Raw genomic sequence first — 19727 nt, 5'->3', positions numbered from 1 at the left:
CAGGTCTGGTCACGGTACCCAGAGTCAGACACAGCCCAGCGGTCTCCAGTGGCCTGTCTGCCCGGGAGGGCGGGCGGCACGTCGGCAGGTCAGCATCTGGCTCTGGATCCACCGTGTCCATGGCCAGGCGCAAGCACAGCTGTGAGGCAGAGGAGCTCAGGCTGGGGCCAAAACACTCCAGCCTGAGCCCAAAGCAGCTCCCGTGGGAAGGGGAGTGGGGTCGGCCCTGGCCGCGGCCTCCCCGCAGCGCTGCCTGGGAGCCTGTCCCCAGGGTCACCCAGGGGAAGGGGGACAGTCCCAGCTGGGCGGTGGCTGAGCTGGCCCGGAGCCCAGGGAGGGGGACCCTGTCAGGGCCCTTCCAGAGTCACCCCCGGTGCAACAGTGCACAAACGGTGACGAGAACTTCAACACTCTTCAGCATTAACAGCTACTGGGGTTTTATTATTTTATGGGTTAACTTCCTGATTACAATGTAATGAGCTTAGCCTATTTTTTTTATTTCCCATGGAAGATCTCAAGAAAGATTATTTTTTCCTAATGCTTTATACCCTCGCTTAAAGAACGTGGAAAAGGCTGCCCATTTGTGAAGCCTCTGCACATAATTCTGCTGGTGGAGAATCAAGCCCAGGCTATTCAGATTCTTACGCTCTACTGACCCTGCTGTGCAGGAAAAATGATGATTTACAAAATCAGCCTAATTCTTTCTTGAGATAGGTCATATTAACTGTCTTATAATAAAACCCACAGGGACACTCTACAGCCTGTAGTGAAGAAAAATCAATTTCACTAAAGCCAGAAGTAGCAATTGTACTGACAATAACAAATATAAATAAATGAGAAGACAAGAAGAAGAAAAAGAGCGAATGTGGGGAAGAAATGTCATTTGTAGCCAGGAGTACACTGATATTCACAAAAATTATGGGACTCACATGAAACCACAGAGCCTTTCTCTAGTTGCCAACAGATCTGTAAAATCATTTGTTCAAAATAAAATAAATAAAATATTTTTTTCTGAAGATTTTATGCTGCTGAATCATCCCTTAAGATGCTGGGAAATTTCTCCATTCAAAGAGTCTTTCAACTAACATGTATGGTTTTGTTAAAGTATTGTGGCATTATGCAATTTGATTAAAAAGTATTATTTTATTATTATAGCTAAAATATAAATAAAATTATTTTATTTTGAGTGGAGACAAAATAATATTGAAATATTGTATGGAGTTACATTCACAACAAATGTGTTTGTTTTTTTCAGTTTGCAAGTCTCTTAAAAACGTAAATTTTACATAGAGGAGCGATTTAACAGCTTCAAATACTAAAATAAACCAAAAAGCAGTGTGTGAAACACATCAGCTGAGCCAAAAATAATTCATTTCTATTCCACATGATGAGAAATTTCAACATATTTTGGTTTCATTCATTTCAGAGAAGAAAACAATCCAGAATCAGATAGTTCTCCAACAATCATAAAATTAAAATCCTATTCAATTCTTATCGCAGTATCAGCTCCAGGCTGTGTCAGCATTTCCCTTTTTATCAAGTCATCAAATTACAGCACCTTGTTGTTCCCTCGGGAATTTTCACCATGTATCAACATATGTAACCGGATCCTTCCCCAGAAGGAGTATCAGGGAAGAAATCAGCTTCATTAACCGCAGCCACAGCCAAGAATTCCCCATTTCACTGGCTTCTCTTTCTTGACTACAGCTGCTTACAACAGTGAATTGAACAGCAACAGCAGCAAGTGAAGACAAATGGAGTTGAGTTGGTGTGAACATAAACAGGGGAGTTAAAAAGAACATCTGAAAGTCTGGATCCACAGGTTTGAACATTCGATTTGGATATATTTTTAGCCTGTTCCGCAAACAAGGCTCAGAAATGACATTTGAATCAACACTTTCTCTAGCTTGGATCCAAGATTTGGGTTCAAAGACTTTTCTGATTTGAAAATAAACACCAGAAGAGCTGTTTATCTAAGTGGTGGCTGTATGTACAGTGCAGATCAGCAAGCATCAGTGGGCAGTGCAGATTCATGGGCATTTGCTTTATTGGCTGTGGCTGCTCCAGCACAGAGTCCTGTTTCCAGCTTTCAGTGTCACCTGGGCCACTACCAAGGTTTACCATCATTGAGTGCTGACGCTAAAGTCTAAGACTAACTTCTTGAAGTACAAGTAGGAGAATGAAGATGAATAGTTTCTGTGTTTTCTTTGTCCTCAGGACATACCTGAATACAGCAGCACTCCCAGATGGCATCAAAATGATTGACAGTTTAGTCATCACTACTGCAAACCCCGCTGCTGATTCAGCAGATTTCTGCCAACCTGTGAGTGAGCCAGCACTGCAGCTTTCTCCCTCCAACATGCTCACATGGACAGAGAAGGGCACAGGATGCATCTGGTCTCCGCACATTTACTCTATGTGACAGCGCGATTGGACAGGACTGCAGCAAATCCTCTAAAACTCCTGCCCAGGTAGTGCTGAACCACCTTCTGGCCACACTGAGCAGGACAGCTGGCACTAACGCACCTCTGTACCGCCAGTCTCACCCCAAATGTTCTCCTCTCCTCCCGGGACCCTGAACTGTGAGGAGCTGCTTCTCCTCACCCAGCAGCAAACAGGCCAGTACCACCCAGCAGCCCCCGGCTGGAGATGAGAAGAGAATGCATTTTGGCAGACAATTCCCAATTTGCTTTTCAATTTTGTTCCACAGTTTTTCAACACTTTTTGATCTTATGATGTGTATCATCCATTATTAACTTGTTATCTGGGCCATGTCCAGCTAAAATGTGGTCTGATGTTTATTTGAGCAAACATCCCAGTTTCACATGGGCAATGTTTTTTATTCAGGCACAGATAACAAATGGTCAGTGGCCTCCAGGACTGTTGATGTTTTTGCCAGATCTGAATATAGGTGAGACATCATGAATATAAAAAAGGAGCAGTAACATACAAAGGGCACAGAATAAGATATGCTGGCCTATCTATGCATACACTGGATATGCATTTGTTTAGATTTTTCAGATACCTTTCTCCTACACTCATGCTTGGCCAATCAAAAAGATTTTTAAAAGCAAGGGCCAGACATCATAGTTCTCAAGATGGGTTTAAAAATCAAGGCTTTTATGAAATAAGTTAATTATAAATTCTATTTGTCCGACTTCAGAACCTGCCCATTGTACACACTTTATGGCTAAACATTTTCTTCTCCATCTCTCAGACTATACATGTTAAGCGAATGTATATACATATACATATATTCTTTTTATTTCAAAGGTAGATTTTTAAAGTCCTTCCACTAGATAGAATCATAAATACTATACAATCAAAACAGTTGCCAATACTTCCATTATGTTGACCTGTTACAACTTATAAGCATGAGTTAAAGCTTACATTTTCAGAACAGTATAATGCCACAAGCCCTGAAAATGTCAAATCCCTTGGAACTTCCTCTGACCCCATTCTTGACATCAAATTCTTAACCCCACCTTTTTCCCCAGCCTCCCAAGCCCCTCAGCAAACAGGTCAGTCTTGCAATATATCATTAAAGTCATCAACTTACTATCAGGGTGTTTTTTTATAGAAAGCAATTTGCAGGGGAGCTTTAGCTGCAGCTGCTGCTTTGAAGACCAAAACCAAAGCAAATTTGTGTAACATCACATTTGCATCAGAGGGCATTCTGTTCACACCCACCAGATAAAAATCAGACGTCAATGAAGACATGATGTATTCACATATTTTTCCATCATACTTGGAGGCATTAACTAGAGCCATATCTATCTTTGTTAGTTCTAGTCTTGCTTAGGAGCAGAAACGAGAGTGGCCGCAGAGCAGCAGGGGCTGCAGGAGGGATGAGGTTTTGCTGCCAAGCGCTACTGCAGAGGGCAGAGAACAGTCAACTCTAGCGGTTGTCCTCCCGAGACATCAGATACCTGTAAATAGGTATCGCTGTGCTTTAGGAAAGGAATAATGGTTATGGAATATTATCTCCTTTATTTGTCAGCTCTCTATTTCTTCCCCCCCACCGCTAGAATAGAGTTCTATTTATTAAGCATTTGATACCTAGTTTTTCAAGTGGGGAAGATAAGCCACTTTTTTGGTGTGTTCTCCCAGATCTCTGGAGGCAGGTTTAGGATGGATGTTTAATATCAACTTCTTAAAGTTTAAATGTGAATCACCTCTTACTGTTACAAGTCAAGCCTTGGTAAAAGTCCTAGAGATAAAAAAGCTTTTGACAAGCTAGTCAAGAGAAATGCCATGTTTGGATAAATACTCCTATTCCTGTCAGCAATCTCTTTATAGAAACAGCTTCATTAAAACAACACACAAAACTTACAAGCAATAAATATAAAACCAATATAAGTATAAAAAAATATATCAAACTGGATGAGAAATTATAAAAGTACATTATACTGACTCAAGTACAACCAATATTTAATTAACTGCTCTGACTGTGCCTGGAGTGCTTGTCCATGCTGTACTTTAATAATTTTGAAAGAAATCAAGGGCGAAACTCTCTACGGTGAGAAAAGAAGCTTACTTTAAAATCTGCAGTCAATTTTGCAGGAATTGTACATTTTCTACTGTTTATTCATCGTGTTGCTATTTCATACATAAAAAGTACCTAAGCCACTGTCAAAAAAATGATCAGTGTCACAATGAGCAGCACAGAACAAAAGGAGAAAAAAAATGAACAAACAATCTGCAAACAATAGATGACTAAGGGAATTATGTTATAAATTACCTAATCTGATGCCTTTCTTCAATATGACTGCCCGTTTGAAAAATTAAACAGTATTGTAAGTAATGAACGGGGGTGCGATTTGGAACACAGTAATGATGTGAATATTATTTTTAACTGATGAGATGTATTTCAAATGTCTTTGATTATTTACACAACATTTATTTCACCACTTTTTTTCAGCCTTCCAGAAGAAATTCTGAATTATTATAATGAAACATTATAAATACATAAACAAAAGAAATGCCCCACTGCATCAGAACGGTGGTTCATCCAGCCCAGTATTAGTCTTTCCCAGTGGCAAAAGACATTTGTGCTTAGGAGACAGGATCTGCCCCCTTTCTGCAAACCATTCCTCTTGTACTTCTCCAGTACCCAGAACCACGGTACTAGGGATTTAAAAGGGCATTTGCCTGCTTAGTCCTTCCAGTGTCCACTTAAGTACCTGCTCTCCATGAACTTTTCTAAGCAATTTCTGACTGTACCGATCCCGTCTGTCTCCACATCTTTCTGCAACAACAAGCTCTAGCAGTTCACTACTCATTGCACAAGGACTGCTTTTATCCATTTTAAACCAATTCACACTAGTTTTGAGCGGCCCCGGTTCTCATATTGTAAGATTCTCCATTTAGCTTACCTACCACTAGAGAACTGTTAAGTGTGTCCTGAGCTAACTATAAAAGAAAGCTACTGCTTCAGCTCTAGGCATTTTAAAATGTGATTTCCTAAGACACCAGATGTGCTAAAAGTTGGATTTTTAAAAATAGGGATTAATGAAATGAAGTAAGGGTTAAGGATGATTATCCATTATATTTCCTCGTGTTTCTTACAAAAATAACTCAGAGAAAAACTTTGAAGTCACACACATAAGCCCAAGTCAATTATACAGTTAGCACCTTTTTCTATGAGAAGCTGATCCAATCCCTCACACCAACCAGGATTTGGAAGATTTCTCATCTGAATCTGACCTTGTCATTTTGGACTCACATTGAATTTTTGTATAATATTTTCTTATTCAGAGTTTGAATTTTGTATTCAAACTTCGGCCACCCCCTGACAAGTGATTATTGCCTTTTCAGAATGTCTTAAACTATCCTGAATAAGATTTTGAATAAAATGAGAAAACATCATCTGCCTTCTGCTTAGTGGAGGATATTGGCGTATCCTGTGAAAGGTATGAATCTTACTAGGTATTGAATTATTTTAATAAATACAAAAAATTACTGCCAATTCTCTAAAGAAGTCTATGAAGGCTACTACAGCCAAAGAGCACACAAAACTGCTCAGATGGAGAATGTAAAGGCAGCTTTATGTCACTTTGTGGCACACCTAGATCACATCGGTATGAAGCCAGCCAGTGCCATTCTGTGTACCAGTCTGAAATGATGGAAAGCTGGTAGAAATCTGCTCTAAATTTTCTGGAGCTGGAAGAGTAGCAGATACTCACACAGAAGCTACAAACCACCAGCTGGCGAGTGCACCTTGAGCTACATCCCTTTGCCAAATCTGAGTGACCTCCTTGTTTCCCTCTTGATAGTTCTCTGCTAGGAAAAGATCTGCAAAAATAGGGATATGGATATAGACATCATTTGGCCACAAATATTTCATTGTATTTTCAGTTCAGCTGTTTTTACAGGAAACAGAAAACCAAGATTGCATAATACCTGCATACATAAACTGGACCTTCTTAATGCCAGGCTCAGCAGCACTGTTAGAAGCAAAGTATTTTTCATAGTAAACCACTATTGCACAATGCCTGCCTAAAGTGTCACAAAACAATCCCTTTGATGGGTAGTCCAGAGGGTATTATAAGGCCTACTTTTCTCAAAATCTGCTCAATCACTATATAATCATTTACTTGTTGTTTGCAAAAGTTAATCTGGGGTCAAGGCAACGGCCCTGTGACATGACACTCGAATTTGTATAAAACCATGCCCTTTCAGCATTCATTTATAACTTGGGTGGGCTACTCTGATTTAAAAGCAGACTACTGGCTTTACCAGAGCATGAGCAGAAGTGACCTAACACTGCAAACAAAATGCTGCTTCTAGCTTCAGCTTTGTTTCTAACACTGCTGCAGTGCTCTAATGCCCAAAACAAAACAAGCATTACACCTGCAGACTGCAATACCATTGAAACAGATGCAGGAGTGGCCTTGGATTTGGTCAACAGACATCGCAGAGATGGCTATGTTTTTGGTTTATTCCGTGTTGCTGATGCCCACAAACTACATATCGTAAGTATCAACTTAAAGGCTGATTTACACAAGACTGTGATCTTAAAATAATGAGCCAGATCATTAAAAGTTTATGTTTATTGCATTTAACAGAGCAATGTTGATGTAATTCCGTGAATCAGCTCTGATTTACACTATCACAGTGTTCATTTGTGCATGATTTATTGTACGTAAGCTTGATTTCGATCAACGCTGAATGCCCTCTGTTCCCCTGGCCAACCGGATGTCAGCGTAAGGGATGCTCTGAACACCTGTATACAACAGCAGAAATGAATCTGTCCCATCTGTTGTCAGGTCTCAGATGTTACGTCGAAAATTTATATTTGGAGGGTTTCTTTGAATTGCGAATGTCCAATATTAATTAGGTCAATGTATCCTGCAAGATCAGTATATATTGTTATTCTCTTTATTTTGGAGATAGCTGGATAACTGGAAGGAAGGGAAAAAGGCAGATGAAGCCAAAGGAGATGAAAATGCTGCTTTGCAGAAGAGGGGAAGGGCTGGATAGAGAATCTGTATCAGTTATTTCCTATTTCCTTCTTATTTCTGTTTCCTAGAGAGGATAAATAAGCCTTTCTCAATGATTGCCTAAATGCAAAAGCAAATCAATAGCAGAAAAAGCAATAGAATACCAGATTTCTTTAGCTAGGAGATAAAAGAGACCAAGGACATGCAGATGTACTAATACACCTGGCTACCTTTTAGCTGCTTGGCTGTGAAACTAGAATCCAGGCAAACATGCATGGTCTAAGAAGTGTATTATACATCTCAGTACAGCAATGGAAAAAAACAGACTAGTTTTTGATGGAACTGCTTAAGACTGCCTGTTAGGATAAGAAAAAGCTCACAAAGTGACTCGAAGCCCTGATTCCTACAGGTCTTCAGGTATACCTTCAAAAAAGCTGATGGATGATTTTGGTTTTCATACACAAGGCCGTGGCAAGTAATACTATTCGGTTTTACACAATAGCCAGGTAGTTAACGAGCTCACCTAGGAATCAATCACTCTTCTTCAGCATTAAGAGATTTAAACCCTCAAGTCTCCCCTGCCTGAAGAACACTGCTGCCATGCAGTATGTGTGTGCCACCCCTGTGAAGTGCAGCCGCTGGGCACTAAGACACGCAAAATTCATTGGGTGTATAAGAAAAAAAATAGTTATTTCTAAAAAGAAAAATCTCAGTGTTTCTACTTTTTAAGCAATTAGTGACTATATCAACTACAGAACCACAACTTGGAATATGGACCAGAACTGAGGGTTCACTCTTCCAGATGAACACAACAACCTCTAGACTACCATGCTGATGGTTTGCTTTGTACCCTTAATTAATTTTGCTGTTTTTGCAGTCAGGGCCACAGCTTCAGCCACCACACAGAGTCTACAAGAACAGAAAAGAATCTTCTGTCTATCTTCCTGCTAAAGAATTCTCTGTACCTTCTCAGACCCAAAGCCACCAGGTGTGGTCTCCCGCACACTGACCTTGTACACTGTTGTTCAAGAAGTTATGCTGGCTCCACTGCCAAGATGACATTAAAAAAATACTATTTTTTAAAAAAAAATCAAGTCTATTACATCAACTCCCTTAGAAACTTGAGCAGAGCAGCCAGATCGCTACTGGGTTTTGATGGATGTTCTAGAAGTGTAAGATACTCAAGTATTCACACTAGAACAGCTCTGGGCTTGTGCCATGCAGAACTCTGGTGCCCAAGATTCTTTTAAAACAATCAAGAAAGCACCACGTTATTTTTTGGTTTTGTTTGTTTTCCAAGAGCTATCCAGCAGACAAACAGAGGAATTTTCTACTACATATTTGGATGCAGATCTTTAATTTCACCCAAGCTCTGCTTTAGGTTTTATTGACTCCAAATGCATCTGGCTGAAGAAAATAAATATTTGCAAGGGATGAACTGGCTTCTTTAGCATTCCACAAGTTTGGATGACAAAGTGAACGTATCTATTAATTCCAGTTTTAGAGGGCTGCTAGTGAATAGTACATTTTACAAAAGACATCTTACCTATCTTACCTTTCCATTCAGTGCAATTTCATGAATACAAATTAGAAAAAAAGTCTTTCTCACCATCTCTGTTCTCTTCTCTGTCTGCATTTTACTAACACTTTGTCTAGCAGCTTGAAATTATTGAGATATATAAAACAAAACAGAAAGAGTAACTCCCCCTAAGCAGAGAATAATCATGTGGGTAGTGGGCAGGATGGCTGTCCAGGGCAACTAGATTATTTTCCTGGTTCTACTATTCAACAACAGGTGCCCTTGTGCAAATCACATGGGCCCTATTTTAAAAATTGAGATAATGTTAAGAGACACACCCAGTACAAAACTAATGTTTAACATGACAGTGTTGGACACTCACTAATAAAAATATTACATTAGACTGCCATAATTCTTTTTCAAGGTCTTGTCTGTACAAAAACACTCTGAAAAAGGAACATGAATGGATAAAATTCCTTAAAGCCTGAGGACACTTGTTCACAGTGAAGGGGTTTGCATAATTTTATATAAATGACAAAATAAAATACATCTGTTTTCATTCTGCATGTTCATACAGGGGTTGCAGGAAGTTTAAATAATCCACTTCAAATGCGAATTGAGATTCATTTTCCTGCAAAAAAATACAAACCTGTTTTTATGGGCCACAGATAATTCTTAACACCACATCCCATTACAGTGGTAGCCAAATTCAAATTTTGATTCTCCATCCTACTTACTCAGGAGATAGAACATACTAGAAGAATTTCAGAGCTAAGGCTCCTGATTTTGTAGGGATTATTGCAGCTTGGTTGCATCAAACTCTGAATAAACTGAGCAGGAAGCAAAGTTCTGAAAGAGTCTGGTCAATAGAGTCATTTGAAATGGATGTAGCTATATAATTTTATATATGTATATAACGTATATAATGTTTAAATGTAGCTAGACAACTGATTTCCTAACAGACCAATATCTTCTACATGAAAATCAGAAAGAGGGAATGGCAACTTTTTAACATTGGCATTTTCCCCACTTGAAGGATGCCGGGTTAGCAACAGATTCTTCTCATAGATTTCCAATAAATGGATAAGAGGCAACAGCTGTAAGTTGCAGGAAGGGAAATTCAGACTAGATATAAGGCCAGAGGAAAGAAAAAAAAAAAAAAAAGCAAACATGAAGTAAGTGGTTAAGTACCAGAACAGCCCAGAGAGGCTGTGGAACTTCTATCTTTGTGATAGCCAGAACTCAGCTGGATCTCACTTTGAAGTTGGCTTTGCCTTGAGCAAGTGGCTGGAGAAGATGACCTCCAAAGGTCCATTCCAGCCTAAACCTTTTCTATGCTTGTCAGCTCAAAAAAACCTTAATAGTGAACTGGGGAACCTACATTAAAGATTAAACATACCTACTTCCAAAAAAAGTTTCTTTCAGACCAGACTTCTTGTATACGAACTCTTTTTACCTGCACTTTTCTCCCAGGGAAATTCCTCAGTCCTCTACTTAACTTTGGATGTGCTGGAAACGGAATGCCCTGTGTTATCCAGAAGACATTGGGAGTCTTGTGAACACGGCGAAATCTATTCCACGGCAAGTAACAGCACTCAGGCAGAATCTTATGTCAATAATGCATTAACCTGATCTTCATCTGAACTGCCCAGAAATTCCTGTGTCACAAAATCTCTATGTGAAGAATAGGCTTCAATATGGCTAACTATAACATAAAATCTCTTGAATTCTAGAGTTGTTAAACATAAGCTAAAGGTTTTAAAAAGGGTTGACTCCTTAAATAAGTGCAGCATTATTTAACTAGTTGTGTCAAAGGAGCTATAGTCCACTGCTGGTAGCAATACTGATGTTTTAAGAATAATTTACTGACGACTAAAGGGCACTACAAATTATTTTTTAAGCATGTTCCTAGCATATTAGCCAGAAATACCAGTGTTATATTTTGTCAGTTTGTCATAACATTTGTGGTATGACAGTGTGAAATATTGGTAGTGTCAGTACAGATGTGATATGTAGCAATACTTGTCCTTTATTGTTGCATTCCAATGATGCAGTCTGGGATGAGAATTACCAGCCTAAAACTTCATTTAAATAGGAGAGAGGTGATACTACCACACAGGACACAGCAGGAAGGCCACGAGGAGGGAAAAGAAGGCATTTACTCCTTTTATTAAGTTGGGGAATTACTAAGTTGATAAAGATTTATGTATCCTTGAGTATCTCTGACATCCTAACTTCTGCTAGCTAGTATTATCTTACTGTAAATAAGTATTAAAATGACTGAGAAGGCTGGTTTAGTTTTCCACTGTCTACTCACTCACATAAACTGAGAATTAAAATAAAGGTTCTTGTAGAGGGAGATCCCATTGTACCTGAACACAAATTTTGAGCCATACCAGAACAAACATTCCATTAATGACCACATCTGTTATTCTTAGAAGTGCTGTACATTAAAAGGAGGCATAATTTCTATGATCACCTACATCCAATTAAATCCAGTGAAAATAACATCATAATCACTTATTCTTTTTTCCTTTCAGGACTTTGGGCAATGTAAGATTATCACATATACAAGCCATCTGCTGAAGAAACCTCAACTATATGGATTTAATTGTACATTGAGTCCAGGTAAAATAAGCACTGTTGTACGTCAAGGCATAGCTCAAACCAGCCTTAGTACCAAATTACATGTCTGTGCACTGCTAGTGTATGGTAACTGTAATAGATTCATTCATCTGCTTGCAATTCTTCTTTTAGATAATTCAAATGGAATGTTAAGAATGAGTAATAGAATTAAGGTTACTCTGCTTTTATAAACACACTTTATTAATGTCAGATGGTATCACCATTTCAGTCCACCAAAACATGATGATGAATATCAGAAAAAAAGTAAAATTGCAAAGAATGCCTGGTTAGAGTGGTAAGATTCTAAAGTGGAGCTAAAAGATTCATAAGAACATTCATTTTCACAGGTTTTCTTTTTTTCATGTTACAGGATAAACCCATATTTGTGGAGTGAGAGATAGGTATTTCACTTCCAAGGAAACGCTTGCATTTCAGTTTCTCATTATGAGTTCCCATTAAAGGCACACATGCTCTCCCAAGAGTATTACTATCCATTGCGATATTAGTAAACTTTGTGTTTTCACAGTTCCTCCTGATTTATTAGAGTGCAAAGATTGTCCTGTGAAAGTTGAAGTCTTAGAAGTCACTGAGCAGCATAAAAATATTGCTGCAAAGGCCCTGAAGAAATTCAACAGTGAGGGTAACCACACAAACTACTTCGACGTGGACAAAATTGAAAAGATTTTAAAGATGGTAAGTGTCATTTTGTCCTAGAATTACTTATAAATGTCAATATTTTGTGAGCAGCTCCAAAACCATGAGGCCAGAACTTAGACCCTTCTAGGATCAGAACTATTGCTTGTCACCTTTCAGCATAAAGTGCTTAAAATTGAAGGTCCTACTTCTGCAAAGATTTGTTATCAACTTTCATTTAGGCATGTGAAAGCAAAAGGATTTCTCATCTGCTAAAAACTATGGCAGTGTGATGGCATACAAAATGTCAGAGCCTTCTTTCCATGCATATTTTGAACACCTATTTAGCTATCATAATATAACACACAAGAGTTTATTTACCACTGATCAGAGTTCTTCAAGATGTACAGTCATGTGTATTCTATTTGCACAGTCATATATCCTGTCAACTGAAGTCAGATAATTTTTTACTCTTCAAATATCAAGCACATGGGTACGACACAAAGTGGAACACGTTCAGCATCCTTTTCAGTCTCTGCTGCAGAGCAAAACAGCACTGAGAGCTCTGAAGGACAGAGGTAAATTTGTGTATCTGTGCTGAACCTCTTGAAGAACTACCAGGTCTGGTAAATAACTCCTCCATCTCTGAGTGATGTTCACATACAGACTTATCCTTTGGGTGATTTGAAGTATAGCTCTCACATCACCACAATTTCCTGTTGGTAGATACTGGAGACCTTCACTTAAACAGCACAGGATCATTCTGCCAACACACGTCAGCTCAGGACAACTCTGTAACAAGGTCCCATGGCGCCTACTACAATCCATGTTGATCTTGGAAACTGCCTAAATTACAGTATGCCAACCATGCCTCCCTGCAGCTTTTAATACTGCTCAGAAACAGGACAGTGTTCTACTCCATAGTCCCATGCAGGATATGTCCCTACTCCCATTTAGCCCACGGCTGTTTTCAGATTGCCTGGATTCATGGATTTCTGCTTTGTCTTCACACTTCTCTGTCTTTAGCTACAGTGGCAATTTAGATTGTACCACTGGATTTCAACAGACTGCATAACACTTAGAAACTATGAATTATGATTAAAAATGTAAAATATGTGCACCCACTTTTAACCAATTTAGTTAAACTAGTGAAACGTGCACACACTTGCTATGGACGCCTTCCATACAGACTTGAAATAAACTGGTACTACAGTTGGAAATTAAAATGAAATATCTCCTTATGTATTCTAATAGGACCACAAAGGCCTTCTCCCACATTCTTACGGAGTAATGCCTTCTCTGTGTATAATGCCACTGGCAACAGAGTAAGCATCAATCTCACAGCAACTGGCAGAATTTCATGCCCAATTCGCATCAGCGCTGTAGTACTATGCACCCCCATCACCAGAACGGGGTGGGTGCCATCCGGTAGGTCTCTCTTTTCACAGGAGCAGCAGTTCAGTTTTGGGAGAAGGCTCTAAGGATGCTATTTTCTAAAAATACAGGCTGCAAAATAACAGGTTTTATAACATACACATACTAGATGAAGAAATGAATCAACTATTGCTGGAATTCATAAATGAGTGAGGCAAGTAAGGTATGAATTATCTAATCTATTTTCCTTACTGAATACATGTATATGTATGAACATTTGAACAGCACAGGTAATGAAAGCAGGAGGTAGACAGGATTTTGACAACAACATGAAGTATGGTTGCTTTTAAAATTACAGGACTCTTTTTTTTTTTTTTAAATACACCTACTTACCACTTCTTGTTTGACCTCTTGGTTTCAGACTGCCTCACGTGAAGGTCACATTTTAGGATTCTCTATAAAAGAGACCAACTGTTCCAAATCCGCACAGCAAGCAGAGCAGACATTGCAGTGTGATTTTCTGGATGACTGGCACGCGGTAAGTAAAGTTCCAGAACAAGAACTGATAGAATGAGCAGCACCAGAAAGTTCTTCCCACGATATTTCCAAGTGTTTTTTATAAGCATGCACCCAAACTCAAAAATTAAAAAACTGGCATATCCGTGTCCAGATCCTAATTTCACAGCTGCTCCTTTTTATTCTACAAGGAGCCAATCTGAACTCTCAAATCTAAATATAACTAGAGTCTGACATATTACAGACCTAGAACTGAGCTTTTCAGTTTGGATCTGGCTTTCACATTCAAATTGTGGACATTTCCTAGTAAATAATGCAGGCTATTGTCATAAAAAATTTTACACTAACATGACTCATAGATCTTAAACAAAATACATGTATTATGTCATCCCACTGAACCCAGGGCTACTTTTCTTTTTTCTCTGCTGCAGGAAAATGGGGAGTGGAATAATTCAGGCTTGTCTACAGATTCCTATCAAAGCACTTTCCTCACCCCACCTTCCCATTACAATAATAGTCTACACCAAAGAAAAAACTAGGCAAGATCATAATTTCAGAATAAATTATTACTCAGAAAGGAAATTGAAGGAATGAAATAAAAATATGGGTAAAATAAATCACATAGAACTTCTGTTTTATGTGCATCCACTTTCTTCTCTGGCTCTTATTGCTCCAGAAGACTGGAAAAGGTTCTGCATGAACTGGTAGCAGAGCCAGAAGTTCACTAGAATGAAGCACAAACCAGATAGCTAGAGGTTTTGAATTCTGTTCTCAATGCTGCCACCACTGTTGTATGTGTGTAAAATGCTATTAACGTGTAATAATTGATCATAATAGGCTACTAATGTCCCAAACATATATCAAAATAAAGCATCCCCTACAGGGAGCACATACAGAACCCCTTACGTGAGTTCTGTGCTCTTCACATGAGCAATTCCACACACAACGGCTGGACAGCAGGTGAAAGTCACAGCAAAGAGGATGCTAAGGGAAGTAATGCTAGAAGATTATAATGAATTACTTTTCAAAAAATAAATATGGAAGAAAGCTCTACCTTGAGCTTTGGTTGAAACAGCATAGCTACACAATTTCTGTTTATGAGGACGTTGAGCAAAATTTCAGAATAGCCCAATCTGAACAGATGCTTGACAAGCAAAGACAGAAATAAAAAGAGTCACCCCCAGGGTACTTGTTTTGGAGACATCAGTAGCTGACCAATTTCTTACAGACATCAAAAGATAAGTAAGATGGGCAGTAGCAGCCCTCTAGATGCACATGGCGAAGATGTCTTCGCAGTCAAGAACACTCAAAAATAGCATCTATTTTAATAATTATTAATCATTGGCAAGTATCACTGGTCAGAAAGCTCAGGATCCAGCTAAGTTATATAAACGTACTGAGATATCAAGTAAACTAGCCTCACTTTAAAATGTTGAACCTTCAGTAGCCTTGATTATCTCCATCACAAGAGCCAACATATGCATTGTTGTTTTGTTTTGTTTTCCTTTTCTTTTGCTTAGCACATGGGATTCTGCAAGGCAAGAGTCATCAGTGACGCAGAGGAACCTGACGGAACAGATATCAGCTGTGAACTCTACAGTCCCTGGGTATGTCCTCATTTACTGAAATGTCTCTGGCTGTATTCGCACACAGGTGACAGCAACCCCACTCAGTCCAGATGGACAGATGATTGCAACAGTTGTCTATGTCCCTTTATTAGTGCCTGGGTGTGATGCAGCATGTCAGGCCAGACTGGCTTTTGACTGCTACATCAATCGGAGGATGAATTAGAATTGAGCTGTCCCTACTACTCCTTCCAAGGGTGTCTTCTTTCGATCCAACCATACTCCTTAGTTAAAGTGAGCAGAGACTGGCAAACAAGTTTACAGGAATTTTAGAAAGCAAGAGGAGGGGCGATGACCTTTATCATATTTGATATACCAGTTTATATACACAATTACTCTAGTGTGGGGTTTATGTTGTTTTGAGCCATCACAAATTTTGCTCAGCTGGTTGTATAATTTCATTTTGTTATGGTGTAGTATTTCCAGATGAATTTCAGTAATTTCGCATTTTATCATCTACTCCTTCTATCTTGAAAAACGAACAAACACACAGGTAGTTTTTCCTTACAGGTCACTGGAGCTGTAAATGCAAACCTACTAACTCCCACCTCTCTTTCTCACCACTTGCTTCTGTCCTATTAATATCTCACTTAACAGTTCCTCTCCTGGTGTTTTTATAAACAGCGGCATGACTACGGGCAAAGATGCAGACACCCAACTCTGGGACAGCCATGCAAACACCCCCATCCTCATCATCATTTTGGTCACAAACATGGTCACAGACATCATCAAAGGCATCATCGCAAGCATGGATGTCCACCCTCTTCTCAATCCAGACCTGAGGATCCTGAGCATAACCATGGTTTCAACAAACAACATCAAGACAGCCATGAAGGACCTGCTCCTCCTCCTCCCCACCACAGTGGACCACATCACCACTTTCACCCTCCACACCACTGTCCTCCACCTCCTCCTCATTGTGGTCCACATCACCATCCTCCTCCTCCTCCCCATGATGGAACATATCCTCCTCCCCAAGAGGAACCACAACATCCCCCTTTTGCTCCTCCTCCCCATGATGAGCCACATCATCCTCCTCCTTCCCAAGAGGAATCACATCATCTCCCTTCCCCTCCTCTTGATGATGATCAACATAGTCCTCCTCTTGGTCCTCATCATGGACCACACTGTCCTCCTCCCCCTCACGGACCACATCACCACCATCCTCCTCCCCCTCATGGACCACATCACCACCATCCTCCTCCCCCTCATGGACCACACTGGCCTCCTCCCCCTCCTCATGGACCACATCAACACTTTCACCCACCACACCATTGTCCTCCACCTCCTCCCCATTGTGATCCACACCACCATCCTCCTCCTCCTCCTCCTCCTCCTCCTCCTCCTCCCCGTGATGGAACATATCCTCCTCCCCAAGAGGAACCACAACATCCCCCTTCTGTTCCTCCTCCTCATGACAAACCACATCATCCTTCTCCTTCCCAAGAGAAATCGCATCATCTCCCTTCCCCTCCTCTTGATGATGATCAACATAGTCCTCCTCTTGGTCCTCATCATGGACCACACTGTCCTCCTCCCCCTCACGGACCACATCACCACCATCCTCCTCCCCCTCATGGACCACATCACCACCATCCTCCTCCCCCTCATGGACCACACTGGCCTCCTCCCCCTCCTCATGGACCACAACAACACTTTCACCCACCACACCATTGTCCTCCACCTCCTCCCCATTGTGATCCACACCACCATCCTCCTCCTCCTCCTCCCCATGATGGAACACATCCTCTTCCTTCCCAAGAGGAATCGCATCATCTCACTTCTCCTCCTCCTCCCCATGATGAAGCACATAACCCCCGTCTTGGTTCCCACCATGGACCACACTGTCCTCCCCCTCCTCATGGACCACATCACCACCATCCTCCTCCCCATCGTAGATCACATTGTCCTCCTCACGGACCACATCACTACCATCCTCCTCCCCATTGTGGACCACATCACCCTCCTCCTCCAGGACACCTTTCCAATCTCTATCATCACTACTACAGACATCACCGCAACAAGACAAGGATATCGGGAAAATACTTTCCCTTCCAAATAACAGGAGCTGTCTATCGCATTCCAGTTCTAAATCAGCAAGATTCTCTCACGCCTCCCACTGCAAACTTTCCTATGCCATCCCAAATCAGCCCTCACTCTGCCAGCGCTGGTGAAGATATTCCCTTCCCTGGCTCAAATCTAAAGGAGATGGCAGAAGCTCTGGGTTTTCCAGATCACCCTACACAATCAAAGTCATGCCCAGGAAAGCCCAGACTCACTCTTCCAAAAATTTTGCCCTTATTTCCACAAAGCTCCATGGCAGAAGATTCTCCTATATAACCTCAGAGAAAGATGTCCTTGGCTTGAGAGTTGCAGGGCTAATGACAGTTGTACAATGAATGAAAACAGCACATGGAGAAGAGGAAAAAGTGTACAATTTCTGGAGAGGAGAAGCACTGAAAATAATGATTAAAAGAAGTATTTCAACTTGCCTCTTGATCACAGCTATCTCAGACTCCTCTGTACCTGAAAGGCTCAAAATTCTGAGTCCCTCAGATAATGTGAATGGGTACAAGTCTCCCCAGCAAACAATGCTGCTTTAGTTCTAACAAAAATGAAAATTCCCTAGCAGTGAAAACTACCTTCTAAAATCTTTCATGTTCTCATCACTCATAATTATAATGTACTTCTCTGAGGAAATCTGACCTAGAGGAAATCTTACCACCTTCCATAAAATATTATCCCTGGCTCTACATTCATGCTTTAGAAATATTCAAAGAAAATTAAAACGCAAGACTTTTTTTTCTTCTTGACACAGCTGTCAAAGTTTCATCTTTTTTGTCACTATGGGTGTTCAACTGCACAGTAAATGTCCATGAGGCTTACTCTGGCATAAATTGACTAACAGTGGTTGAGTTACCACCATTATCTAGAAAAGGTTCAAGACTAGTTAATGACTTGTAGCATAACACTGCAGGGTGGCCTGCACAGGTACTTCCATTGCTACAGCTGCTGGTAGTGATATACCAGAAATACTGCAGTCAGGGACAGCCCTTTTCAAATAGTTCTTAATTGCTCTCAGGGGATCAGAAAAGCAGATGCATGTAATAAGCCTTTCATGTAAATGTTTTCTTTATCACTGAACCTTCCTCACTGGAAGTTGCACAGCCGGCAACTAAACACCACACAGCTGCTCACTCACTTCCCGCCCAGTGGGATGGGGGAGAGAATCAGAAGAGTAAAAGTGAGAAAACTGGTAGGTTGAGATAAAGACGGTTAAATAGGTAAAGCAAAAGCTGTGCACACAAGCAAAGCAAAACAAGGAATTCATTCCCTGCTTCCCATGGGCAGGCAGGTGTTCAGCCATTCCCAGGAAAGCCGGGCTCCATATGTGTAATGCTTACTTGGAAAGACAAATGCCATAACCCCAAATGTTTTCCCCCTCCTTCTTCTTCCTTCAGTTTTACATACTTAGCATGATGTCATACGGTGTGGAATATCCTTGGGTCAGCTGTCCCAGCCGTGTCCCCTCCCAGCTTCTTGTGCACCCCCAGCCCACTCACTGGTGGGTGGTGAGAGAAGCAGAGGCGGCCTTGACCTTGTGTGAGTGCTGCTCAGCAGTAACAAAAACATCCCATATTATCAACACTTTTTTCACACAAACCCAAAACACAGCCCCATAGGAGCTACTATGAAGAAACTTAACTCCATCCCAGCCAAAACCAGCACAATTATGAAGACTGACTAATCCATGTTCCAAAGACAGTCTTGACGTGGCAGCAAAGATGGACACTTCTAATAGTAGCAAGAAGGACAAGGTTTATCGAGTGATATTGAAGAGTTATGTGACATTCAATGATATGCAACTGTCCAAAGACTCTTTTCAAACATGTTCTGGCTTCTCAGAGCTACTGCAGTCTGAACACTAAACAGATCTATAAAATTTACAGGGCTGTTGTGCAGAACCAGAACTTCACTGCCATGCTCCTGTCA

At 40.5% G+C, this 19727-nt stretch overlaps 1 protein-coding gene across 1 annotated transcript; it reads left to right on the top strand.

Annotated features, from left to right (window-relative positions):
• Positions 1–6776: 6776 nt before the first annotated feature.
• Positions 6777–18489, top strand: HRG (histidine rich glycoprotein). The gene is made up of 8 exons (XM_065640351.1): positions 6777–6974; positions 10435–10542; positions 11502–11589; positions 12113–12279; positions 14015–14131; positions 15630–15716; positions 16359–16563; positions 16627–18489. Exons 1-8 carry the CDS (start codon positions 6777–6779, stop codon positions 18072–18074), a joined length of 2418 nt encoding a protein of 805 aa, XP_065496423.1. The 3' UTR covers positions 18075–18489.
• The last annotated feature ends 1238 nt before the right edge of the window (positions 18490–19727 follow it).

This window comes from Caloenas nicobarica, chromosome 8 (genome assembly GCF_036013445.1).
Source record: "Caloenas nicobarica isolate bCalNic1 chromosome 8, bCalNic1.hap1, whole genome shotgun sequence".
In the NCBI taxonomy this organism is placed as follows: Eukaryota; Metazoa; Chordata; class Aves; order Columbiformes; family Columbidae; genus Caloenas; species Caloenas nicobarica.
The sequence above is the reverse complement of the archived record's forward strand: the minus strand, read 5'-3'. Positions and strand labels throughout refer to the sequence as shown.

Coding starts and splice junctions, on each gene's coding strand:
- HRG (XM_065640351.1), top strand. CDS start 6,777: ATGCTGCTTCTAGCTTCAGCTTTGTTTCTAACACTGCTGCAGTGCTCT. Junction 6,975..10,434: donor ATGCCCACAAACTACATATC/GTAAGTATCAAC, acceptor CTTTTCTCCCAG/GGAAATTCCTCAGTCCTCTA. Junction 14,132..15,629: donor TTCTGGATGACTGGCACGCG/GTAAGTAAAGTT, acceptor TCTTTTGCTTAG/CACATGGGATTCTGCAAGGC.